General features: G+C 45.2%; 1 protein-coding gene across 1 annotated transcript in view; it reads left to right on the top strand.

The window, feature by feature from the left end:
* The window catches only part of RHPN2 (rhophilin Rho GTPase binding protein 2), a gene marked incomplete at both ends in the record, with an annotated part of 72096 nt that extends 45587 nt beyond the window's left edge, over positions 1 to 26509 (top strand). The window contains 11 exons of the mRNA XM_080704387.1: positions 1371 to 1448; positions 1775 to 1899; positions 4316 to 4482; positions 9146 to 9333; positions 9719 to 9875; positions 12955 to 13074; positions 14601 to 14795; positions 16970 to 17046; positions 19882 to 20028; positions 20669 to 20824; positions 26249 to 26509. Of these exons, the coding sequence (XP_080560513.1) occupies positions 1371 to 1448; positions 1775 to 1899; positions 4316 to 4482; positions 9146 to 9333; positions 9719 to 9875; positions 12955 to 13074; positions 14601 to 14795; positions 16970 to 17046; positions 19882 to 20028; positions 20669 to 20824; positions 26249 to 26509 (1671 nt within the window). The remainder of the gene's footprint in view (positions 1 to 1370; positions 1449 to 1774; positions 1900 to 4315; positions 4483 to 9145; positions 9334 to 9718; positions 9876 to 12954; positions 13075 to 14600; positions 14796 to 16969; positions 17047 to 19881; positions 20029 to 20668; positions 20825 to 26248) is intronic.
* Between the last annotated feature and the right edge of the window lie 638 nt (positions 26510 to 27147).

The raw sequence follows: 27147 nt of genomic DNA, 5'->3' as shown, positions 1-27147 counted from the left end.
GGTGCACAACTATAATGCCAGCTACTTGGGAAGCTGAGGCAAGAGGATCACAAGTCCAAGAGCAGCCTGGGCAACTTAGCCAAACCCTGTCTCCGAATAAAATAAAGAGGGCTAGGGATATAGTTCAGTGGTGGAGCATCCATATGTGAGCCTCTAGGTTCAGTCTCTAGTACTATTAAAAAAAAAAAGTTACCAGAGTAGGGACTATGTCTTTTTCATTCTAAAATTTATTTAACAAATAAATGAAAGAAAGAAATAACTTTAGTCTTCAGTAAAGTTTAATAGTTGTTTGTATTAGTAAATTATTTTCATCCCTAGTAATATTATACCCGTGTTGCTATTGTAAAAGGTATTATTTCTCTGTTATATTTGTTAATGGGTTATTGCTTACATAAGGAAAAATAATTTTTAAATTATTGACTTGCATATTAACTTTTTGGCTATATGTGTGTGTGTGTGTGCATGTGCATGCATGTGTGTATGTATGTGCATGTGTATGTGTGTGTGTCTGTGTTTATTTACTGGAAGTTGAAAGCCTAGGGGCATTTTACCTCTGAGCTACACTCCCAGCTAGCTTGCTTGCTTTCTTTCTTTCTTTCTTTCTTTCTTTCTTTCTTTCTTTCTTTCTTTATTTATGGTGGTACTGGTGTTCCTGGAAACCCTTCTACCTCCGGGCTACACTCCCAGACCTATTTTTTAATATTTTTATTTGGACACAGGGTCTCTTAAGCCAGCGCGGCTGGCTTCGAACCCGCGCGATCCTCCTATCTCCGCCTCCCAAGTGCGGGGATTATAAGCGTGCACCACCATGCCCGGCTTTATTTTATTTTTTAAATTTTGAAACAGGTTGCTAGGCCGATATCCTACTATCCCAGCTTCTTGAGTACTGGAATTATAGGCATGGGCCACCACAGTGGTTCTTTTTTTTTATTATTATTATTAACATGGGCACATTTGACATATAACTGTTTTGTACATTTGCGGGGTTTTTTTTTTTTTTTTGGATTCAGGAGATTGATCCCAGGGGCATTTTACCTCTGAGGTCTATCCCTAGCTTTTTCTATTTTGAAACAGGGTGCTGCTAAGTTGTTGAGTGTCTTGCTAAATTACTGAGGCTGGCTCCATGGGGGAAGGATATGGCCCTCCTGACTCAGCCTCCCAGGTACTGGGGTTATAGGTATGCACCACTATGCCTGGCTCACATTCCTGGTTTGGAATCGGATTTCTTTCTTCTTCTTTTTTTTTTTTTGGTACTGAGGATTAAACTCAGGATCTCAAGCATGCAGGCAAGCACTCTGCCACTGAGCTCTATCCCAGCCCCAGCTTCTTGAATCACATCTTATAGTATCTCATCTCATTTTTCTTAAAAGGATTTTATCCTGGAACATTACAGTGAAGATAGCTATTTATATGAAGATGAAATTGCAGATCTTATGGACCTGAGACAAGTAAGTTTTGTGTGCATCAGGGACAGAGGATAATTGCTTGAGTCTTCGGGGCATCCTGTGTCTGCACACTGGTAGTCTTGGAGAATCGAGGATGTTAGAGGTGATGGGGAGTAGCTGTTGGAATAATCCATCATGCTTGTTGCACAAGAAAAACAGAAGAGGAAAGACGTGCCCCTTGTCAGGCCTGGGGCTGGATCCCAGGATTTCTGACTTCATCTCTGGCCTTGCACCCCACAGAAGTAGTGAAAGGCACCTGTGTGTGTGTAGGGGAAGGTCATCAGCCTCATCCTCTCTTGCTCATCCCTCTGCTGTCCTTTTCCTCTTAGGCTTGTCGGACGCCCAGCCGGGATGAGGCTGGGGTTGAACTGCTCATGGTGTACTTCACCCAGCTGGGCTTCGTGGAGAGTAGATTCTTCCCACCCACACGCCAGATGGGGCTCTTGTTTACCTGGTAGGTACTTGAGGTCTGTGCGGGTGCTTTCCCAAGCACAGGTGCCCTTCTTGCAGTCAGTCAGTCTGCCTCTTTCTCTCTTGTACTGGGGATTGAACCCAGGGGCGTTCTACCTCTGAACTCTATCCCCAGCCTTATTATTTATTTTGAAACGGGGCCTCACTAAGTTGCTGAAGTTGCTGAGGGTCTTGCTATATCCTCAGTATATGAACCTGCAATCCTCCTGTCTCAGCCTCCCAAGTACTAGTGGTATATACCACCACGCCTAGCTAGCCAGCCCCTTCTAGCTGACGGTGGCATTTATAGAGCAGACTCCACGGGGGTTGGGAGGGGTGTCAATAAATTAGTGTTAATTCCTGTGGGAACCTGGGGAAGAAGGCTCCAATGGACTGTGGACTTCATGTTTCCCAGAACAAGTAAGCCAAAGGGAAGAAACATGTTTCTGTGTTCATCACATCATTGGGGAAACGTCATGGCTCTGAAGTGAAACTAACAAGAATCAAGATTCTTGTCTCAGGTGGGACAGGGCTCGGGGTAGGAACGGGAATCAGGTTTTGTCCCAATGACAAGGGCAGAAAACAGAAATAGACTTAAAAATGGAAACAGAACATTAGATTCTTTTGTAAAACTAGAATCTTCAGATTAGTGTAGTGTCTGTACTTGGGAGGTGCTGGGCCTCTTCTCTGAGTGCACTTAGATGAGTGTGGACAGAAAGAATAAATCTGAATTGTAGCTAAGGGGCATGGTAAGCATTAAATTTACCATATGGGATTGACAATGCTGATGTCTTATTCTTGGGAAGGAAATGCAGATGACTGTAAGATGCAGAAGGCTCTTCAGGGAGTGAAAGGTGGAGGTGGTTTCTAATGACTCTTGACTTGGGAAGAAGTATCCTGCCTACATTTTTGTTTAAAGAATGAGCTTTAAAAAATTCCGAGTCTTAACCAGGTGTATGGTATGCACCTGTAATCCCAGTACAGGAGGATTACAGATTTGAGGCCAGCCTTAGCAATTTAATGAGATCCTGCTTCAGAATAAAAAATAAAAAGATCTAGGGCTTTAGCTCAGAAGTAGGATGTTCCTGGGTTCAGTTTCCAGTATATAAAAATAAATCCTGAGTCTTTCAAAGTTCAGGAAGAATTAAGAAGGGATAGTAATTGCTGTATTGCTATATTTCACTTAGGAGAAACCATGTATGTATGCTTTTTCTTTTTTTTTTCTTGTTTACTGTGTTGGTCAGGCTGCCCTCATTAATTCTCAACCCTCCTGCCTCAGACTTCTGAGTAGCTGGGATTATAGGTGTGTGCCACTGTGCCCAACTGCATGTGCATATATATGTATATATGTATTTTTTTTAACTTTGTTTTTTTGGTGGTACTGGGGTTCCTGGAAACCCTTCTACTTCTGGGCTACACTCCCAGACCTATTTTATACTTTTTTAAATTTGGAAACAGGGTCTCTTAAGCCAGCACGGCTGGCTTCGAACCTGCACAATCCTCCTGTCTCCGCCTCCCAAGCGCAGGGATTACAAGTGTACGCCACCACGCTTGGCATATTTTAACTTTTTATTGGTACATTGTAGTCATACATCTTAATGGAGTACAAGATGGTGGAGGCATACATGCACACATCACCCAATTAGCCCTTACCCAATTCCTCCCCCGCATGCATATATATTTAAAAATAGATATTATTTTAGAACAGTTTCATGTTAAGAGTAAAAGCAAAAATTATAGAGAATTCCTATATACCCCTTGTCCTCATATACACTTACCATCCCCATGGCTAACATCTCCATCACGGTGTGACTTTGGATGAACACATCTGATACATGGTGATTACCCAGAATCCACAGTTTACTTTGGGGTTCATTCTGGGTGTTGTTTGTCTGTGGGTTTTGACAAATGCATGATGACATACATTCACCATTGTAGTAGTATCCTGCAGAATAGTTTTGCTGCCCTTAAAGTCCTTTGTGTTTTGCATATTTCTCCTTTTCTCCTGGCAACCACTGATTTTTGTACAATCTCCATGGTTTTGCCTTTTCTAAAATGTCCCGTGGTTGGAGTCACAGTACAGCCTTTTCAGCTAGGCTCTTTTCACTTAATAATAAGCACTTACTTTCTCTGTGTCTTTTCATGGTTTGCTAGCTCATTTCTGTTGGGTGCTAAGTTATATTCCATGGTCCATTTATCCATTCACCTACCAAAGGACATCTTGATTGAGAAGCCTTATTTTCAGGTATGGCTGTGTAAGTCTTCAGTAAGAATGGTCAGGCCTGTCATCTTGCTTGGAAATGAAACCTCACTGCATGTGTGTCTGAATTTTTTCAAGAAATGAATTCATTCACGTTCATCTGAAAATGGCATTAACTACCCAGGTAATCTGTGTTCTCAGAAGGTGTTTCTTTTCATAGGTACGACTCGCTCACCGGCGTTCCAGTCAGCCAACAGAACTTGCTGCTGGAGAAGGCCAGCATTCTGTTTAACATTGGAGCCCTCTACACCCAGATTGGGACCCGGTGCAATCGGCAGACTCAAGCTGGGCTAGAGAGTGCTGTGGACGCCTTCCAGAGAGCTGCAGGTGTGTCTGTCAGGGCTGACGGGCACCACACTACAGAACAGAAGAACTTTTTCTAAATACTAGAAATGTAGGCTTTTTTTCTTTTATTAGGTATACCTTATCAATGCATAGAGTAGCTCCCCTTATCCCTTGGGAATATGTTCCCAGACTCCTGATAGATGGCCTGAAACTGCAGACAGTACTGCCTTTCCTGATACGTACATACTTAGGATAAAGTTTAATTTATAGGTTAGGCACAGCAAGAGATTAGCAATAATAACTAATAAAAAAGGATAGTTATAAAAATATACTGTCATAAAAGTTATTTCAACTTCATGAGCTATTTCTGGAATTTCCAATTTAATATTTTCACACCACAGTTGACTGAGGGTAATGGAAACCAAGAAAAGTGAAACCTAGGAGAAAGGGGATTACCACGTGATTTTCCATGCCTTTTTTTTTTTACTGGGAATTAATGCTAGAGATGTTTTACCTCCAAGCTGTAAATTCCGCCCTTTTTATTTTGAAACGGCTCACTAGGTTGCTGAGAGTCTCACCACATTGCTGAAGCTGTCTTTGAACATCCTTCTGTTTCAGCCTCTCAGGTGCTGAGATTATAGGTGTGCACCACCACTTGGCTTGGCTTTTTACCTTTGTATTATACTCATTCTGCCAAGGGAGGTTAGTGTTCTTAGCCTTCTGTCAAAGGACACGTACTAGCTGTCCGTGATGATGCATGCCTGTTATTTGGGAGGTTAAGATAGGTGAACGTCCTGGGCTCAATGCTCAGCTACTCTGCCTCCTCACATACACACAGCGGCATGTACTGGGGTCCCCAGTAGTTCTGTCATATTTTTCTCTATCAGGGTTTTCAAATATTTTACTCATTTTAACCTTTCTTTTCTTTTTTTGTTTTGTTTTTGTTTTGTGGGTCTGGGGACGGAACTCAGGGGCATTCGACCTCCAAGCTACACCCCAGGCCTGTTTTTTATTCTTTATTTTGAAACCGGGTCTCACTGAGTTGCAGAGGGCCTAAGTACCTGAGGCTGTCCACGAACCGCAATCCTCCGGTCTTAGCCTCCCAAATGCTGGGATTACAAGTGTGCACCACCATGCGCCAGCTTCATTTTAACCTTTCTTGACCATTCACCCTGAAATTTTTCTTTGTATGAATCAAATGCAGGGTCGAGGAGAAAATCCACATAGAGCTGCCCTATAAAGGACTGGGGTCACTATAACTGTGCAGTGGATGAGCCTGGTGTGGCCTACACATGTTCATGAGGTCTTTGTGCCTGCGTCTGGGTCCCACTCGGCATGGGGGTGGTGAGAAAAAGCAGCAGCACCGAGCTGGGATTGGTGGTGCATGCCTGTAATCCCAGTGCTTGGGAGGTGAAGATAGGATTGTAAATTCAAGGCAGCCTTAGCAACTCAGTGAGACCCTGTTTCAAAATAAAAAATAAAATAGGGCAGACAGTTTAGCTCAGAGGTAGAATGCCAGCAACAAAATCAAACCCAAGGCACCAGCATGGCGTAGGCCACCGCACAGCACGACCCTGCTCAACAGACTGCTCTGTGCTGCCATCATCCCTCCGGCATAGAACCTTCCTACACGCTTACTCTGCCTCACAAGCTTGTGCAGTACCACAGCTTCGCCATTTGACTCACTGTGAAATATCTTGTGTTAAGTCGGTTGGGCTTTGGGGAAGAAAGCTAGAAAGTTCTTTACTGGAGATCCTTTCCTGGCCTCATCTTTCTGAGAAATTTTGAGCAGGCACACTTTGTGACCTGTCTCCAAGATTTTTTTATTTTTATTTTTTGTGGTACTGGGGATGGAACTGAAGGGCATTCTACCTCCAAGCTACACCCCCAGCCCTATGTATTATTCTTTATTTTGAAACAAAGCCTCACTAAGTTGTGGAGGGCCTCACTAAGTAGCTGAGGCTGGCCACAAACCTATGATCCTTCTGTCTTAGCCTCCTAAGTACCGGGATTACAAGACAGAGCGAAGCTTGAAAGTGGTGGTAAGTTTGAGGATGGCCTCAAGTGTGGGTGCAGGTGGCCTGCAGCAGGTGCTGTCCCTCTGCCACTGGGCAGCAGAACCGGACAAACCAGTTGGATGGGTTCACTGGCCAATTGTCATTTAATTTCTTAAAGTATAAAACGTGGTCTGGGGCTACAGCAGGAATGAGCACACGCTGGGGTTGCTGGTGGGGTGGTCCTTTCCTGAGGCCCTGTGGAAGAGCTCTGTGTTTCTGAGTGGCCCAGGTCTTCTGGGTGTGTCCCCTGGGGACACACACACACACACACTTGCTTTTAGCTTTTACCTCTGCCATGTGCCAGTCATGGGGGACTTCCTCAGGTCTGTCCCAGGCAAGACCAGGATGGTGGAAGCCAGCCTGTTTCCCTCCTTGATAACACGTAAACAAATCTAGTTTAAAAAAAACAATAAAATACACATATCATTTACAGTTTTTTTTTTCTTTCTTTTCTCTGCACTGAGCCACATCTCTAGCTCTTCTCTCTAAAATTTTATTTTGAAACAGGGTCTAGATAAGTTGCCCAGGCTGATCTGGAATTTGGGATCCTTCAGTCTCAGCCTCCCAAGTGGCTGGAATTATAGATTGCACCATTGTGCCTGTTCTTTTTTTTTTTTCTTATTTATTTTTGGTGCTCCTGGAGAATGAACCAAGGCTATTCTACCTCTGTGCTTTACTCTACCCCCTAGCCTTCCTTATTTTTCTGTTTAAAAAAAATTTTTTTTGAAACAGGATCTCTCTAAGTTGCTGATGCTGGCCTTGAACCTGTGCTCCTCCTTTCTTCTCAGCCTCCCAAGTCTGGAATTCCAGGTATGCACCACTATGCCTGGCTGTGGCTGCAGTTTTAAGCAATTTTTTTGGGTAATGAAATATACACAAGTTAAATTAACATTTTAATCATTTTTAAGGGTACAGTTCAGTGGCATTAAGTATATTCACTTTATTGTACAACCATCACCACCTTTCATCTCTGGAATGTTTTTATTATTCAGACTGAAACTCTATACCTATTAAACAGTAACACCCCTTTGCTTCTTCTCCCAGTTGTTATAACCTCTAATTCTTTCTGGCTCTATGAATTTGACTGTTTCAAGTATTTCACTAATTGGGCTCATGTAATATTTTTCCCTTTTCTTTTTAGTACCCAAGGGGCATTCTACCTCTGACCTACATCCCCAGCCTTATTTATTTACATATTTAGTTACTTATTTTATTTTATTTACTTATTGTGGCATTTTCCCTCTGAGCTACACCCCCAACCCCATTTTATTCTTTTATTTTTATTTATTTATTTATTTTTTTGGTGGTACTGGGGTTCTTGGAAGCCCTTCTACCTCCGGGCTACACTCCCAGACCTATTTTTACATTTTTATCTGGAAACAGGGTCTTTTAAGCCAGTGCGTGCGGCTGGCTTTGAACCTGTGCGATCCTCCTATCTCTGCCTCCTAAGCATGGGGATTACAAGCATGCGCCACCCGCCCGGCTTATTCTTTTATTTTTAAACAAGGTCTCATTAAGTTGCAGAGGGCCTCACATGTTGCTGAGGCTGGCTGCGAACCTGTCTCAGCCTCCCAGGTACTAGGATTACAAGTGTGCGCCACCCTGCTTGGCTTTTTTTTTACTTTAAGTTCCCGAGGCTGTTCTTGAACCTGCAATCCTCCCATCCCAGCCTCCTAAGTAGTAGGATTATAGACCTGCCATACCACGCCTGGCTTAAGTGGCTTATTTTACTTAGTAAGCATAATGTTTTCATTCACATTGTAGCATGTGCTTGAATTACTTTTTTGGGATAAGCGTGCTGGGGATCAAACCCAGGGCCTTGTCTATCCTGGGCATGTAATCGACCACTGGGCTATGCCCTCAGCCTCTTACTCCTTTTGGACCCAGGGCTTTCTACCACTGAGCTACCTGAGCTACACCCCCATTTCTTTTTATTTTGACACACGGTCTTGCTAAGTTGCCCAGGCTGGCTTTGAATTTCCAATCCTCCTTCTTCAGCCACCCAAATCACTGGAATTACATGTATGACTCACCACATCTGGCCCCTCATTCTTTTTTTTTTTTTTTTTTCGTACTGGGGGTGAGACCCAGGGGCATTCCACCTCTGAGCTATACCCATAGCCCTATTTTTATTTTATTTTCTATTTTGAATCAGGGTCTCACTGAGTTGCAGAGGGCCTCACTAAGTAGTTGAGGCTGGCCACGAACTGTGATACTACTGCCTCAGCTTCCCAAATGTTAGGATTACAAGCGTGTGCAACCACACCCAGATCCCTCATTCATTTTTAAGGCTGAAAACCCCATTTTATATATATACCACATTTTATCTATTAATGCGTCAGTGGACATTTGGATTCTTTCCAAATAGCAATCAAGAAGCAGATTTTTTTAGAATGCTGTAGGACACCAGTGTATATATGTATGTATGTGTATACATATAGACTTATATATATATAAGCTGTAGGACACACACACACACACACACACACACACACCCCTTCATTCCCCAGTGCCTAGAGAGAGAACTCAGGGCCAAAGCATTCTGTATACACCCAGTTTCAGTTTTAATTTTTGCTTTTGTCATTCCTATTGCACATGGTGAAAGAACTATGACCCTCAACTAATGAGGAAAAAACTTATGATTTCAGGTGTTTTAAACTACTTGAAAGAGACATTCACTCATACTCCAAGTTATGACATGAGCCCTGCCATGCTCAGCGTACTGGTCAAAATGATGCTTGCACAAGCCCAAGAAAATGTGTTTGAGAAACTCAGCCTTCCTGGGATCCGAAATGAGTTCTTCATCCTGGTGAAGGTGGCTCAGGAGGCTGCCAAGGTAAGGCCTCCCCGTTTTTGTGACTTTTGGAGATGGCAGGATACGTTGGTGCAGGTGCACTGGAAGCAGTGCGGTTCCCACCATCTGGCAGCGTGCCCTCCCCACTGAGGCTGCTGGCTGGTGTTTTCTTGGCACATGTCAGTATTTCAGATATGGATCATTGATTCCATCTGCAGCTTAGCCTGAAAACCAGCATAATGACAGTTGCCTGATCCTTCTCTTAACTCTGATGCCAGCAGTGCCAGGAGGTGCTTGGCATTGAGCCCAGATTCTAGAGCAGCCTCGGGCAGGGGCTGCTACCTGGAAGAAAGGGCTCTTTTTCTTTAGTTGGGTTCATGAGGGCCCCTGTGCCGTGTCCCCCTTCCAATTGTCCCTTCTGCTTCAGGTGGGAGAGGTCTACCAGCAGCTGCATGCAGCCATGAGCCAGGCGCCGGTGAAGGAGAACATCCCCTACTCCTGGGCCAGCGTGGCCTGTGTGAAGGCCCACCACTACAGGGCTCTGGCCCACTACTTTGCCGCCACCCTCCTCATCGACCACCAGTGTAAGGTTTGGGGGCTCTGGGGATTGGGGTTTGGGTCAGGGTGTTACTTTGGTGGGGGAGGTTGTTAGCTGCATGTGAGCTGCCATCCTGCCTCAGAGATGCTCAGAGGCGAGAGGCAGAGGGTGGGAAGAACGTGTTGACTCAGGCACCTGGCACACAGACCAGGGCAGGATTAGGGGTTATAGATTCCTGCAGTAGTGGGAAGTTTGATTCTACCTGAGATCAGGCAGATGATTTTTTTTCATCTAGAATCTAAATTCTAAGAGATGTCAAAAACTCAGTAATTAAGATAAATAACATTTTAAAGTTGTGTGCATATATTTTGACAGTGCTAAAAATAGAACCCGTGGCTTTGTGTGTGCTAGGCAAACACTTTACCACTGAGCTAAACCCTGGCCCTAAGGGTAGCAATTTTTTTTTTTTTTTTTTTTTTTTTTTTTGGCGGTACTGGTTGTAGAACCCAGGGGCATTTTACCTCTGAACTATACCCCCAGCCCTATTTTTTTTTTCTTTATTTTGAAATAAGGTCTCACTAAGTTGTAGAGGGCCTCACTAAGTAGCTGAGGCTGTTTACAAACCGCGATCCTCTTGTCTCAGCCTTCCAAATACTGGGATTTCAAGTGTGTACCACCATGCCCAATAAGGGTAGCATTTTAATTGAAATTAAAATTAATGTTTATTTTATTTGATTAGTAGTGTGTGTGTGTGTGTGTGTGTGTGTGTGTGTGCGCATGTGTGTAGTACTGGGAGTAGAATTCAGGGGCTTTTCTACCCCCAGGCTATACTCCCAGACCTATTTTATACTTTATTTGGAAACAGGGTCTTATTAAGTTGCTAAGAGCCTCACTAAGTAGCCAAGGCTGGCTTCGAACCTGTGTGATACTCCTGACTCAGCTTCCCAAGCACTGGGAATACAAGCATGTGCCACCATGCCCGGCTTCAAAATTAATGTTTAAAATCTGTGATTGAATTTTTTTTTTTTTTTTTTTTTGGTGTGTGTGGTACTGGGAATGGAACCCAGGGGAATTCTACTTCTGAGCTACACTCCCAGCCCTGTTTTTTATTCTTTACTTTGAAACAGGGTCTCACTGAGTTGCAGAGGGCTTCGCTAAGTAGCTGAGGCTGTCCTCAAACTGCATTTCTCCTGTCTTAGCCCCCAAATGCTAGCATTACAAGTGTGTGCCACCAAGCCCAGCTGATATTTTGAATAAAGACAGGAATCATAGTCACAGATCTGTGCTGAACCCTATTAGAGCCTGAGGCAAAAATGAAATTTTGATTTATTCACCACAGATTTTTTTTGCATTAATTTGATACTTGCACTGGAATAGCACGTATCTATCTCCGAGCTACACCCTAGCCCTATTTTAATTATATGTTAATTATATATATAATTAAATTACATTAATTAATACACACACACACACACACACACACACACACACATTCTTTTTTGCAGTAATGGGGGTAGAACCCAGGAGCATTCGACCTCTGAGCTACATCCCCAGCCCTATTTTTTTTTTTTTTTTTTGAAACAGGGTCTCACTGAGTTGCAAAGGGCCTCAGTAAGTAGTAGCTGAGGTTGTCTGTGAACCCAGATGCTCCTGTCTCAGCCTTCCAAATGCTGGGATTACAAGTATTTGCCACCATGCCCAGCTTAATTCTTTATATTGAAACAGGGTCTCACTAAGTTGAGGGCACCTCATAAATAGCTGAGGCTGGTTGCAAACTTGGTATCCTCCTGTCTCAGCCTCCCGAGTGCTGGGATTATGAGTGTGTGCCACCATGCCTGGCTAGGTGGGATTTATTTTTATGTAACTAATACTAATCGAGATAGCCAGGGGAGTAATTAGACAGCTTCTGGATCCAGAGCACTGCGGTCGGCATCTCAGCTCTACCACTGACTAGCCATGTTATCTTGGACAAATTACTTAGCTACCATGAGCCTCAATTTTCTCATCTCCAAAGTGGAGATGCAGAAGAACTTACCTAGCAGGGGTGTTGTGAAAACTAAGTGCCTGTATGCATAGCCTGAATTGGAGGCTGCATGAAAGAGTTAGCTGTTATTTACTGGTATATGGTTTATTGGGCTCGAAAGACAGGTAAACATAGAAATCCAATGCCACAGTAAATGCTGTGGAGACCTGAGTGAGGCAGGTGGACTTCTTGGGCTTCTGGATGGTTTCTCAGAAGTGATGATGCTTAGCGGGGCGTGGTGGTACACGCTTGTAATCCCAGCACTTGGGAGGCTGAGACAGGAGGATTTCAGGTTTAGCAACTTAGTGAGACCCTGTTTTCTTTTTCTTTTTTTTTTTTAACTGGGGTTCCTGGAAGCCCTTCTACTGCCAGGCTACACTCCCAGACCTATTTTATAATTTGGAAACAGGGTCTCTTAAGCCAGCGAGGCTGGCTTCAAACCAGCGCGATCTTCCTGTCTCCACCTCCCAAGTGCGGGGATTACAAGCGTGCGCCACCATGCCCCGCGAGACCCTGTTTTCAAATAAAAAATAAAGTCAGGCTAAGGGTGTAGCTCAGAGGTAGAATGCCGCTGAATGTTCAATTCCCAGTACAGCGTGTGCACACACACACACACACACACACACACACACACACAAGTGCTGATGTTTGAGGTGGGCTTTTCCTGCTGCATGGGGGGAAGGGACAGCTAAGAGCAGGCAGTGTGTGAGCACAGGAATGGAGGCTGAGAGTGTGGTGGTGTGTGGCAGGTGAGGTTCCCAAGGGCAGCTCCAGGGAGCGTGAGGAGGCTGAAGTAGGGAGGGGCCTCATCATAGGCATGGGATCCACAGAGGTGTTGGGCTGTGCTAGGAGGTTCCACACAGCGGATGACTTGGAGGAGGTAGAGAGTGTGTGATCAGGGCCAAATCGGGAACCCTGAGAGAGCAAAGACTGGGGCCCAGATTGCCTAGGCCACATCTACAAGTAGGAAGGAGACCGTTACCCCAGATGCCTTATAAGACTGGAGGAGAAAGAAGCTGGTGGTTTGGCCAGAGGAGACATCTCTGGTTTTGTGGCTCCTTCTCCAGAGCTAGAGGAGATTTACCCACTGCTCTCCTTGCAGTGAAGCCAGGAGCAGATGAGGACCACCAGGAGAAGTGCCTGTCCCAACTCTATGACCACATGCCAGAGGGGCTGACACCCTTAGCCACGTTGAAGAATGACCAGCAGCGCCGGCAGTTGGGTGCGTGTGGGCCCAGCCTCTGGAACCAGGCTGTGGTCAGCCAGTGCTGTTCATGAGCAGCCCAGAAGGGCCCCCCGGGGAGGGCCTGGAAGGTGGACAGCCAGAGTCATCAGGGCCTCTGTGGATTCAGGAGTCATGAAGTATGGTTCTCTCGCCTCCCAGGGCCTCCAGGATGGGCTCTCACGGTCCCATGCGTGCCCATTCTTCCTGCCTTAGAGCCAGAGCTTGGGCTGTCTCCCAGCACCATAGTGGCTATGGCATGGCCCTTCACCTCAAGGGGGAAGACACAGTGCTGATTTGCTGTGGTTCAGTCTCTGCTACATCTTAGAATGTAACCTGATGTCCTCCAGCACCCAAACCTGCCCACCGCCCCCGCCCCCCACAGCTTCCCCATGGCGGGGCTGTGGCAATTCCATCCGCAAAATGCTTTGGTAGAAACCTGGGGCTCACTCTGCCCTTCTTTCTTTCTCACTTTATATTTGATTAGCAAACTCCATTGACTATAGTTAGAAAACTTCTCAAGTCTTACTGTGGATGAAGTCACATGCTTCTAGTGTTTAGCTCATCTCTGGTGGGATCTGCATTGTTAAACGGAGGAAACAGGCCCAGAGTGATTTTGCAGCTTGCCCTGCTCATAACCGGGCTCCCTGTTTCCCTCTTCCTGCAGAGACCAGTCACTTTAGTGTTCTGCTCACATCCCCATGGGCTCCCACCTTTCACCCAGGGTAGGATGAGTGAGTTTTTACCCTGACCTGGGAGGTCAGGTGTGCCCTGGCCCCTTCTCCTCTGTGACCTCTTTCCCTACCCTTCAGTCCCAGCCTCACTCCTTCCAGCTGTACCCCTCATTCCTGTTATTCTTGACAATCTGTACAGATTTCTACCCCAGGACTTTTGCACTTGTTCCATTTTTCAAAGATAGCTTTCACTCCTTTTCCTTAAGGGCTCTGCTCAAAGGTTACCTTATCAAAGAAATGAAAAGCAAGCTGGGTGTGGTGGCGCACGCTTGTAATCCCTGCGCTTAGGAGGCTGAGACAGGAGGATCGCATGGGTTCGAAGCCAGCCTCAGCTACTTAGTGAGGCTTTCAGCAACTTAGTGAGACCCTGTTTCCAAATTAAAAAAAATATAAAAAAGAAATAAAAAGCAAAATAAACAAATCAGAGAAACAGAAGTTTATTCAAAAAACCCTCCATGATCACCCACTGTAGAAGAATAAGTCTTCTTTTCCAATCATCTTTCACCACCCCTGCCTGCCCTGCTTTATTTTTCTCCATAACCTTGTGATCACAAGACCCACTGCATATTTCTTTGCTTGTTAACTATCTGTCTCCAACCATGAGTTCAGGGGTAACTTTTTGATCCTTGCTGTTGTCTATAGAGCCTAGAACATAAATGAACATGTTACACATCTGAGGGGTGAGCTGTCAGGTGACTCTTTTACAACAGGGAGGGCCATCTTTTCTGACGGATCCTCTTTGGCTCCCTGATGTATTCACATGCCATGTGGGTGGTGTCTTTCTGCCTGCAGGAAAGTGCCACCTGCGCAGAGCTGTCCGGCACCACGAGGAGTCAGTGAGGGAGGCTAGCTTGTGCAAGAAGCTGCGCGACCTCCAGGTACTCCAGGAGGTGCTGTCGGCTGCACACCAGCGCTCTCGGCTCAAGTACGCTCAGCACCAAGAGGATGACGACCTCCTGAACTTGATGGACGCTCCCGATGTTGTTTGTGAGTGGGTAGGACTGTGTGTGCCGCATGGAAGGCACCTGCACGAGTGGAGCGTGTCCTGCATGGGAGGCCGGCACCCTGGCTACGCCTGCACTGGCTCACCTGCAGGGGCCCCGCCAGCTCTCACCGAGTGCCTGGCCCTGAGGGGGCAGCACTGCTCCTGCCCTGGTCTTTCCATCTTCTCCGTCCCACAGCCAGGGGCTTCGTGCTCAGGGATCTTTCACAGCCCTGCTTGCTCTCCTGCCCCTTGCCACTCCTCCCTTGACACTGGGTGTCACCACCTTGGTCCTGATCTTGCCTCCCTGAGCCCTTCTGCTCACTGTTCTCCTCTTCCTTCTCTGGGGCATCTACTTCTGAGATATACCCCCAGCCTTTTAAAATTTTGAAACAGGGTCTCACTGAGTTGCTAAGGGTCATGCTTAGTTGCTGAGGCTGACCTTGAACCTGAAGTCCTTCTGTCTCAGCCCTCCCAAACGCTTAGATTACAGGCATTTCCCACCATGCTCAGCCTGATTTTATTTTTTGTTTTGAAACATTCTTACTAAGTTGCCAAGACTAGCCTCAAATTTGTGATTCTCCTTTCTCAGCCTCCGAAGTCCTGGGGTTACTGGTGTGTACCACCAACTTGGCTTGGCTCGCTGGTCTTGCCCAGTCCTGCCTACCTCCCACCATAAGTCAGCTCTCCCTGGTTTGCCTTCTCCCTATACCCAGCCCACTTTTAATGGTACTGGGGATTAAATCCAGGGGAACTCTACCACTGAGCTATATCCATAGCTCTTTCTATTTTGTTTTGAAATAGGGTGTGTCTGGCTGTCCAGGCTGGCCTTGAACTTGTGGTCCCCCTGCCTCAGCACCCTGAGTGGCTGGATTACAGACAGGTGTCACCACACCTGGCTCTAGACCCCTTTCTATATGGTCCCTGTGCCTTCTTTGGGTTTTCAGCTGTCGCTCTAGTCAGGAGACCCTTGGGACTTTTCCTTTTGCCTAAACGCTTTTCAAGGTCCCACTCCATGTCAGCTGCCTTCTAGGGAACCCTGCCTCTTGCTCCCGGCACCCTGGTTTGAAAGTGCAGTGCCTTCTAGTTCTGTCTTCTGGACTTGCTCTTTTCCCTCTTTTCTTCATCTCGCGTCACCACCAGCATGTGTGAGCAGCTTCTAGGCACGGTGTGCACCGTTGTTTAGGAGCACACAGACGAGCTGGACAGTTCCTGCTGCCCTCATGCCGGGCAGGTCAGTGAGGAATGATGGGTGGAGGACGGGGGGTGGCCCTTCACGGGCCCTCCATGGCAGGGGTAGACTTAGAGTTCATGGAGGGAAGGATATGTGTGGCTCCAGTGGAGGCTGCGCTGCTCTACTGCTTTATTTTTTCTTTTTTTTCTGTGCTGTGGATGGATCACAACCAGGGCCTCTGCAGCATGCTAGGCAAACGCTGTGCTGTTCACTGAGCTCAGGCACCACGTTTGAGCAGATGAATGGCCTATATGATCCAAGCACTGGGCAGAGTATCTGTAAAAGGCCACAGGGTCCTCTTGTGGATAGAGGGGTGTGATTTGCCTGGCTAGGGCCAGTCATCCCCTCCCTGGATTTTCTTTTTATACTTTTGTTCATGTGTAATTAGCCTCCCCTCAGATTCTTTCTTAGAAACTGTCTAGCCTTCTGATAAGTGTCGGCCTGAGCCTACAGTGATACTGGTAGAGATTTGTAGGTATCAGTGGACCTGCTGGAGGCAAAGCCACTGCTAACTGACAATCCCTCACATCACATGAATAGCAAAACCAGGAAGCTTGCTGTGCCCAGACTGTGCATGGAGAGACACAGAACTTCAGTGAGAGCCACACCAGAAACAGAGTCTTCTCAGTAGGGTTTATAAGTGCCAGAGGAAGTCCACCAGCATATCAGCGAGCTCTGTGGAGGTGGAATGTGTGTGAACCTCTGTCCTAGCCCCGAACAGGTTGTAGCTTACAGTAGATGTCTGAGTGGAAGGCCCAGTCACCTGGGCCAGGACTTGAGTAGTATTCCATCTTTTATACTACCTGTCTAAGCCCAGGGAGGGACTAGTGGCTAGGAGAGTGTTGTTTTACTTCCCTTCCCAGAGAAGACAGGAGACCTGAATTTTTAAGAATTCATTTTCTATGACAGAAAGACTTATTCTTAACTTTTGATCTTCTTTTCTAGCTAAAACCGAGCAAGAGGTTGAAATTATTTCACCCCAGTTCTCCAAGGTGACAGTAACAGACTTCTTCCAGAAGCTGGTATGTTTAATACTTATTTCATAAATGACTGAGGGGACAGTTTTTAAACTTCACAAGTGTATTTTCTTATTCCATACAGGCCACATAACAAAATACCATAAACTGGGTGAATACCATAAACAGGGTGGCTTATAAACAACCAAAATTTAGCTAGGTGTGGTGGTGACGCTTAGAATCCCAGTACTTGGGAGGCTTAGACGGGAGGATCACAAGTTTGAGGACAGCTTCAGCAAGTAGTAAGACTCTCATCAACCTAGTGAGATCCTGTTTCAGAATAAAAATAAAATAGGGCTGGGGATGTAGCTTAGAGGTAGAATGCCCCTTGGTTCAATCCCCACTACCACAAACAAAAAACCCAAACTTAGGTCTCATAGTTCTGGCGATTCTGAATCTGGCGAGGGCTGGTTTTCTTGTTCTCAGATGGCAGCTTCTTGCTGTGTCCTCAGGTGGTAGAAGAGGCGAATGAGCTCCTTTGAGCCCACTTAAAAGGACACGAATTCTTTTAATGAGGGATTCACTTTATGACCTAATCACCTCTTAAAAGGCCTCACTTCCTAATAATCATATTGGTGATTAGGTTTCAACAAACAAATTTTGGGGAGAGAAGATAGCCGGGCTGCCCTGCAGGACCATCAAGGAAACCCAGCATTTGCTGGTAGAACCAGATGAGATTAACACCCATTATTTTCATATAGTCATTGATGGCCCCCAGGATTCCCTTCTTGAGGGAGGGACTTGTAAACTTGAACTATTCCTTCCGGAAGAATACCCATTGGAAGAACCTGAAGTACATTTCATGACCAAAATGTAGACAAGTTGGGAAGATCGTGCGTGTGTGTGTGTGTGTGTGTGTGTGTGTGTGTGTGTGTAATGAGTAGAAGCAGAGTCACTGAGTTTTTTCTTTTTTTGTGTGTGTGGTACTGGGGATGGAACCCAGGGACATTCTACCTCTCAGCTACACTCCCAGTCCTATTTTTTATTCTTTATTTTGAAACAGGGTCTCACTGAATCGCAAAGGACCTTACTAAGTAGCTGAGGCTGTCTGTGAATCGTGATCCTCCTGTTTTAGCCTCCCGAATGCTGGAATTACAAGCATGCACCACCATGCTCAGCTTTTATTCTTTATTTTGAAACAGGGTCTCACTAAGTTGTGGAGGGCCTCACTAAATAGCTGAAGCTGGCTGCAAACCTGTGATCATTCTGTCAGCCTCCCAAGTACTGGAATTACAAGTGTGTGCCACCGCACTGGGCTCAAGATTAGATATATTGAAAAATAAGTGGTCCCCAGCATTGCAGATCTGCATAGTCTGCTGTTGATCCAGGCTTGTTAAGTGTTCCTCATCTTGATGACCCATTAGCAAATGATATAGCAGAGCAGTTGAAGACCAAGGAAGCCCAAGCCGTAGAGGCAGCTAGAACTGGGCTATATGCCATGAGCAATATTTAAATCGATCTGCTTACCAAGTGTGTATCACTTCTCCTGTTCTGCCAAGACTTCTTGCTTTTTTGTTGGCAATTAATGGCCATAGTCTTAAGAGAAACATTGCAGAATAAAAGCTTAGACATCTTGAGTCTTTGGTGATTAAATGCCCGTTAGCAAATCTATGTCTTGTCCTGATTCATTGTTGTAAAACATGTGCCAAGGCTAGAAGTTTCATCTGGAGCATTGCAAAGCATTTAAAAGCAGTGGCTCACCAGGCGTGATGGCACACACCTGCAATCCTAATCCTTGGGATTCCGAGACAGAGGATGGTAGGTTCATGGTCAGCTTCAGCAACTTACACTCTCCACATCTTAGAGACCCTGTTTCAAAATAAAATGGGTCCAGGGGTGTATCTCAGAGGCAGAATGCCCCTTTGTTCAATCTTCAGCTCCAAAAAATAAAAACATAGGGCTGGTAGTATAGCTCAGAGGCAAAGTGCTCCTGTGTTCAATCCCTAGTGCCACAGAAAAAAACAAAAAAACTCAGTGACTCTGCTTTTACTTATTCCCCCATCATGGTTTAAGTATAGAGCACTGTGAATGAAGGTAGTTGTCAGGGTTAGCCACTAGGGTTATGGGCGTTTTTCTTTAAATTTTTTAGGGGAAAGGTGTTTTTATTTTAATCTTACAGGCTTCTTTCCCCCCTTTTCGAGTGTTCTAAGCGCATTGGTTAAATGCAGCATATCCTCTGTAACCAAGTCTGACTTTATCAGACGCTATAGGTGAGGAGCTTGATTGTTTGAACTGGAATGAGAATGTTAAGAACAGCACAGCCCTCACTAAAACAGTGTGACAGTGTTAGTGTAGATCCCTCCTTCAGAGAGACCTTGTGACCATCTTGTATGGCTTGTCTGGAAACTTCTGGAAATCTTATGTTTTAGTAAAATATTTTTTGTTATTCTAAAGCAAAAAAAGCGGGGGCACAAGCATTTAGACCATAGCACATGTAAAGAGCTACTTTTAGATATTTTAGATTTTTATATTAGAGGTTTTATTTGGGATAATTTAAATTAAGATATATTCTAAAAGAGACTTCTATTTTACATATACTGTGTTAGAGAAAATGGCTATTAGTGTTCCTGTATGAATGTGGGGATACATACTGCCCCAGATGGTGTCCCTGGGTTCTGAACAAGGCTTGAAGGTGCAGCATTGCCTCTACCTCCCAGATGTCTCATCTAGAGACAGACATGGTAGCACACACCCATAGTAACAACTAATTGGAGGCCAAGGCAGGGCAATTGCTGGAGCCCATGAGTTCCAGGCTGACCTGGGTAGCATAAGAAGCTCTGTCTCAAAAAAAAAAAGTTTCATACATTTCAACCCCTTCATCTATGATGCTCTCTTCCAAAGGGCCCTCTGTCTGTGTTTTCGGCTAACAAGAGGTGGACACCTCCCCGAAACATTCACTTCACTGCAGAAGAAGGGGACCTGGGGTTCACCTTGCGAGGAAACGCTCCAGTTCAGGTCCACTTCCTGGATCCTTTCTGCTCTGCCGCGGTAAGCCTGCCACTGGCTAGATGGGGCACCCACACAGCTTCACTCAGAGTCAGGCTGGGAAAATACAAAGCAGGCAGCCCAGGCACATATCCAGGTGATGAAATTCGGGTTCCTCTGTGTCAACTTGATATGAAGAAATGTAAACAAACAAAGTTGGTATGTTGACTTGATATGAAAGACCTTTTGGGCACTACATGTGCAAAGAGAGACAAATAGGTTTTTGCTTTCTTGAAGCAAACATACACAAATGTTTACTTTGTCCATGAGTCTGGGAACTGATTCAAGGATTTAAAAAAAATTTTTTTTATTAGTGCATTGTATTCATACATCATAATGGGGTTAAAAACCTTGTGTAGACATACATGCACACATCACCCAGTTAGCCCCTACCCAGTGCCCACCCCATTCCCTCCTTCCCATGCTTGGCTTAGTGGTTGACTTCCATATGTTTAAGTACATCGTGTGTTTTAGAGAGTTTCCTTCTTCTCCCCTCCCATTCCCTCAGTTAGCTTGTCTTGTTTGCTCCTCTATAGGATTTGCTTTTTCATCTGGAGTTCCTCTTATGACTCATTTCTCCTTAGCTTTCACATTAGGGAAAGCATCCGAAACACTGACCTTTATCTAAATAATACTTTTGTAGCTGGCAGGAGCCAAGGAAGGAGATTATATAGTGTCCGCTCAAGGCATCGATTGTAAGTGGTCGACAGTTAGCGAGGTTATGAAATTGCTGAAGAGCTTTGGCGAAGACAAGATTGAGATGAAAGTCGTGAGCCTCCTGGATTCCTCATCATCCATGGTGAGCACAAGCATCCCTGCAGTGAACAGCAAAGTGGAGGGAGGTTGATGTGAGTGTGTCTCCAGAGGTTTGACTAGGTCCTCTGTCTCGCACCTGCATGTCATGGCGCAAACAACTAAACTCTTAAGTTTGTCCATGCTGGGCTGTGCTCACCATGGGCCAAAGAGAAAATTTGAAAACTTATTAATCCTGTAGATAAAGCAATCAGTTGATCTGTTTTCTGATTACATGATGGTTGATTGTTGAAGTGATGCATATTCATGTTAAAAAGGTTCTACACCCTCCCAGCTACTCGGGAGGCTGAGGCAGCCTGAGGATTGCAAGTCTAAGCCAGCCGTGGCAATGTACTGAGTGTTAAAATTCAAAAGAAAGGATTGGGGGGTAGTTTAGTGGTAGAGTGCTTGTCTAGCATGGGTGAGGCCCTGGGTTCCCCAACATGGCAAAAAAAAAAAAAAAAAAAAAGTTCAGATGATGTGGAAGGGGTCAAGGGGACTCATGGAAGTCCCTCTCCACACCTCAGGCAGTGTTAGCCATCTCCCATGAAATCTCAGGGAGTGTTTTATGCTTCTGAAAGTTTGCGTACATAGTTGTATCCTTTAATATTTTCCTAATAGGAGGAGTCATGGCATAGGTTCTCTTCTGTACTTTGTCACACTTAATGTACCTTAGACTGTTGCCTCTACAACATTTACTCATTCAGCAAACATTGATGTGTACCCATGTTAGTTTTTCACTCTAATGAAATACCTGAATCAGACTGCTTATGGAGAAAAGAGATTTATCTAGTGCAGTTTTGGAGGCTGAAAGTCCAAGATCAGGCGGCCCCATGGATTTGGCCTGTGGGGAGGATGTCATGGCAGATAGTATCACGGCAGGGACATGTGCAAAAGAGAGTGCTCCCATTGAAAGACAGGAGGCCAGAGCCACCGGGTTCACATGGGCTCACCCCCAGTTGACTTAAGAACCTCCTACTAGGCCCACCCTCTTTTTTTCTTATTGCAGTACTGGGGATGGAACCCAGGGGCATTCTACCTCCAAGCTACACCTCCAGCCCTATTTTTTATTCTTTATTTTGAAACAGGTCTTACTGAGTGCAAAGGGCCTCACTAAGTAGTAGCTGAGGCTGTCTACAAACTGTGATCCTCCTGTCTCAGCCTCCCAAATACTGGGATTACAAGTGTGTGCCACCACGCCCGGCTTAGGCCCACCTCTTAAAGGTCCTACCTCCCACATTGCCACACCAAGGACCAAACTCCCAGCACATGAAGCACTGGGGACAAACCACCACCTGGCCACAGGACTACTCCCAGACACACTCTTAGGTTTGAAACTCTGGTTTGAACTTGACAGAGACGGTTCCTGCCACTGGACAAACAAATATATGGTTATGATTTTGATAAGTACTATGAAGAATAGAAAACCACTTAAACAAATGGGCTTGAACGACTGCATGGGCAGCGGGTTCTTTTTCTTTTTTTTTCCTTTTTTTCATGATGTGGAACCAAAGGAAAGGGAGGTGGAGGAGAGAAGAAGCAAAAGTTGTTGTATGGTTGAATGTCTGGGGGGTGGGGAAACACTCCTAGACTGCGCTGGAACTGAGATGTGAGTGGTGAGAAGGAAGGGGCCATTGAAAAGTGTAGAAGAGGGCTTTGGGCAGGCGTAGAGACCTGCAATAGAAATGAGCTTCCATCAGGACGAAAGGCGGGCCTTTGGGTGAGAGCACTGTGATGAGGGAGAGGGAAGGAGGGCAGGAGGGCAGGGCCGTGCGCAGTGGTAGGAGTGTAGAAGCCACTGAACCTTTCAGGAAGGCCAAAGCACATGAGGTGAAGTTTATTTTAGAAGGTTGTTGGCTGCCTGGATGTAGGCTGTCCAGTCATCCAGGCCAGTGCTGTTAGTGGTTTAGACTTGGGGTGGCATTTGAGGGTGGAGAGGAGGATGTGCCTACGGCATATTTTAGAGTTAGAGCTGACAGGGATTTGTGGATTGTTCCTGTCAAGAAGATGGTGAGCCGGGCGTGGTGGTGCACGCTTGTAATCCCAGTGCTTGGGAGGCTGAGACAGGAGGATCACAGGTTTGTAGGCAGCCTCAGCTACTTAGTGAGGCATTTTGCAACTTAGTTAAGACCCTGTTTCAAAATAAAGAATAAAAGCTGGGTGAAGCTAGGAGGGTGGCTGAGACAGGAGGATCGCACATGTTTGAAGCCAGCCTTGGCTACTTAGTGAGGCTCTCAGCAACCTAGTGAGACCCTGTTTCCAAATAAAATATAAAATAAGTCTGGGAATATAGCCCGGAGGTAGTAGAAAGGCCCTAGGTTCCACCACACACACACACAAAGAATAAAAAATAGGGCTGGGGGTATAGTCCCTAGGTTCACTCCCCAGCACTGGGGGGAAAAAAAAAAAAAGAAGATGGTGGACAGAGCCATGCATAGTGGTACACCTCTTTTATTCTAGTACTTGGGAGGTTGAGACAGGAGGATCACATAGTGGTACCCCTCTTTTACTCTAGTACTTGGGAAGTTGAAACCTCTTTTACTCTAGTACTTGGGAAGATCACAGGTTCAAGGATAGCCTCAGCAATTTAGAGACTTAGTAAGAACCTGTTTTCTCTTTCTTTTTTTTTTCTTTTTTTTTTTGTGTGTGTGGTACTGGGGATTGAGTCTATCCTCAAGCTACACCCTAGCCCTAGCCCTATTTATTTATTTATTTATTTTAATTTTGAAACAGGGTCTTGCTAGGTTGTTGAGCTAGACCATGCCCAGCTAGACCCTGTTTCAAAGTAAAAAGTAAAATAGGGCTAATGGATGCCCCTGGTTTTAATCCCTATTACCCCCCCCCCCAAAAAAAAAGAGAGCCAGACATGGTGGCACCTAGTACTTGAGAGCTTGAGAGGCTGAGACAGGTAGATCCAGGTTTGCGGCCAGCCTCAGCTACTTAGTGAGGCCCTCTGCAATTTAGTGATACCCTGTTTCAAAATAAAGAATAATAAATAGAGTTGGGAGTGTAGTTTGAGGAAGATAGCCCCTGGGTTTAACCTCCAATACTGCAGGGGGGAAAAGAGAGAGAGAGGAGGAGGACAGGGAAGTACGCCTCGGTTTTTAGCTTGAACAGCTGCATGGACATTAGTTCTTTTTCAGTAATGATGGGGAACTGGAGTTAAGGGAGGTGGAGGAGAAAGAAAGCAAGAGTTTTGTTTTGGGTGTTTCAGATGCTGTTTTTGTCATTTGTGTATAACTGCAAAGCAAGCAAGCAGTGGAATGTTCATATCTTCAAGGAAGAAGTCAGAGCTCTGTCAGTATTTAGGAGTCATCAGCGTGGAGATAGTAAAGCTATGAGACTAGGTGAAATCTCCCACAAGGGCTGTGAACCGAACCTTAAGACCCCACAAGTGTTCAGAGGTCAGTTAGAAGTAGTAGTAGCTTTGGCTGATGGGCAAGGTCAGCGAGGCAGGAGTGGAGGAGGGGGATGCCTGGAGAAGAGGGAGTGGAATCCAGGCAGAGAGGGCCGTGGTCTTTGGGGACAGTTGCAATCAAGAGTAAGGCAGGGATTACCAGACGAGAGGCCTGGAAGAGAAGAGAGGACAGAAACAGGAATCCAGGGAGAAGAGAGTCGTGGTGCCAGGTAAAGGGGCGCCTCTTCAGAGGTTTGAGGTCAGGATTGGAATTTCTCTTGGTTCATAGCCTCCAGCAAAATGCAGCTGTTTGCTTGAAGCCAGGTGGAGGCAGAGGGCAGAGTTCAGCTGGAGCTGACATCTGGCCAGAGGAGTACAGAAGCAAAATGAGGGTGTTTAGAGTGGTTATAGGTTCCAGATCCCTGGACTGGTACCTGGAAGTCTCTACTCATTGCCCTCTTCCAGAACCACAGATCTGATGCCAGACATCCTGAGCAGCAAGCGGGAATGTCCCAAGCGAAAGTCCCCTCAAAGGACTTCCCCAGGGTCACCTTGCAGAGCCAGAACTGAGGGAATGATTCAGCAGCCCAGTGTGACCAAGGCTGCCTCCATATGCATGCCTCTCACCCACCCACAGCTCCTGCCCCACCCCAAAGACAGGGCTGGATGTTGGAGCTCCCTTTGCCTTCACAGGATGGCTTCCTTCCTTGCTTAGCACCGTTAAAAGAGTGGTTAGAACAAGGCACTGCGGATGCTTAGCAGGTCAAAGATGGGCACGCTCCCTAAAGTCTGATGTCATTACCGGTTAGCTGTATAGAAAGGGAGAAGAATCTTCACCCAAAGGAATCAAACTCTCCAGGGAAAGGACAGTAAACAACTCTCTTCTCTGTTGCTGAATCCAGTTTTCTCCTAAGACTTACGAATATTGTACACAATCACTGAGGCTATATTGTATGTACATCTCAATACTGGTCCGTTTTTAGGTCCTGGAACATACTAGATATTCATTAAACATCTGATGAAGAAAACCATCTCAATGTTACGCCAACCTTAGGGGATTTAGAAAACAAGTTCCCTTAGATTTCCTACTTGAGTCCTACGTTTTCTCAAAGGTACTAGAGTGTCAGCTAAGGAAAATGAAAAATGTTTTGGGGATAGATGGTGTTGGCTGTACAACATTGTGAGTGTATATAATGCCACTGAATTGTACACCTAAATATGATTAAAATGTTGTGTTTTATGTTATATATTTTGCCATTATTTTTTATTTTATTTTTTTATTTTTTGTGGGCCTGGGGATGGAACCCAGAGGCATTCAACCTCCAAGCTACACCCCATGCCCTATATTTTATTCTTTTATTTTGAAACAGGGTCTCACTGAGTTGCAGAGGGCCTCACTAAGTAGCTGAGGCTGGCCGCGAACTGCGATCCTCCGGTCTCAGCCCCCCTGAATGCTGGGATTACAAGCGTGCGCCACCAGGCCCGGCTCATGCCACGGTGTTTTTAAAGGGGGAAAAGAAGTTAATAGTGGTGTCTTCATGATGGATCCTAGATTGTCTTTAAAGGAAATGAAATTGATCTATACCTACTGGCATAGATTGAAATCTTAAATCTGAGCTGCACATGGTAGTACACAGTTGTAATCGCAGTACTTAAGAGGCTGAGACAAGAGGATCACATATTGAAGCCAGCCTCAGCTACTTGAGGCCTTCTGCAACTTAGTGAGACCCTCTTTCCAAATAAAAAACAAAATGGGTCTGGGGGTGTAGCTGAAAGGTAGAATGCCCCTGGATTCAATCCTCAGCTCCTCAAAAATTATAAAGTAAAAAATAAAAATTGAAAAAGGTCTGTGGGTGTAGCTCAGATGTAGAATGTCCCTAGGTTTAACCCTGAGTACAAAAAGAATACTTTTAAGGGCTAAAGTCTATAAAAGCATTGGTTACCCAAGTTTCATAAGTGCAGAATGTGAGTCTCAAACTTTATTAGCTATCTCAGCCACATCTAACACATTTTTTTCTCTTTTTCTATGTACAGCATAGTAAGTGTGCCACATACTCCGTGGGAATGCAGAAGACTTACTCCATGATCTGCTTAGCCATAGATGATGATGACAAAAATGATAAAACCAAGAAAGTCTCAAAGAAGCTTTCCTTTTTGAGTTGGGGCACCAATAAGAACAGACAGAAGTCAGCCAGCACCTTGTACCTGCCGGCAGTTGGGGTGGCAAGACCTCAAATTAAAAAGAAGCTCCCTACTCCTTTTAGCCTGCTGAACTCCGACAGTTCTTTGTACTAAGGGGAAGAAACAGATGCGCAGGCCCTGAGCATTTCCAGGGCTGACTAGGCCTTAAAATTTGTGCCATGTGGAAAATATCAAATACCATTTTCTCACAGTGCAAACTTGCATTTGAAACCTCTAGAAATTTATGGAGAACACACTTATTTGAAAAGTGTCACTATTACTGCTACAAGTTATTTATTCTATAAAATATTGTACATAGAATAGTGTTGAAATGATGGCTACTTTCAATGGTTATAGTTAGGACTTTTATGCATCATCAGAGTTAACTTGGGGTTGCCTCTTGTTCTCTTTTGTCCAGGTTTGGGCAATAATCATTCCTTAGACTAGAGTTCAGATGACCCTTGAATTTAGGTAGGGCAGAGGACTATGACAGAACAAAATTTGTTATTAAAACCTGTTCCAAAGAGCTGCTTCCTCTTTGGAACTTAAAATTTCTCTATTTCATATAATATGAATGCTATTTCTAGACAAAGTCTAGTGCCAAATTTGTGTTGACTTTTTTGGGGGGATGGTGTTAGGGATTTAACCTGGTCAAGAGCCCTGGGTTTATCTCCAGTTCCCCATAAAAATAAAAATTTACAAGCAGCTTTTTCTCTAGTATGATACCAGTTACAAGTTGCTAACACAGTGGC

The sequence above is a fragment of the Muscardinus avellanarius genome (genome assembly GCF_963383645.1).
Source record: "Muscardinus avellanarius genome assembly, chromosome: 10".
Lineage (NCBI taxonomy): Eukaryota > Metazoa > Chordata > Mammalia > Rodentia > Gliridae > Muscardinus > Muscardinus avellanarius.
The sequence above is the reverse complement of the archived record's forward strand: the minus strand, read 5'-3'. Positions and strand labels throughout refer to the sequence as shown.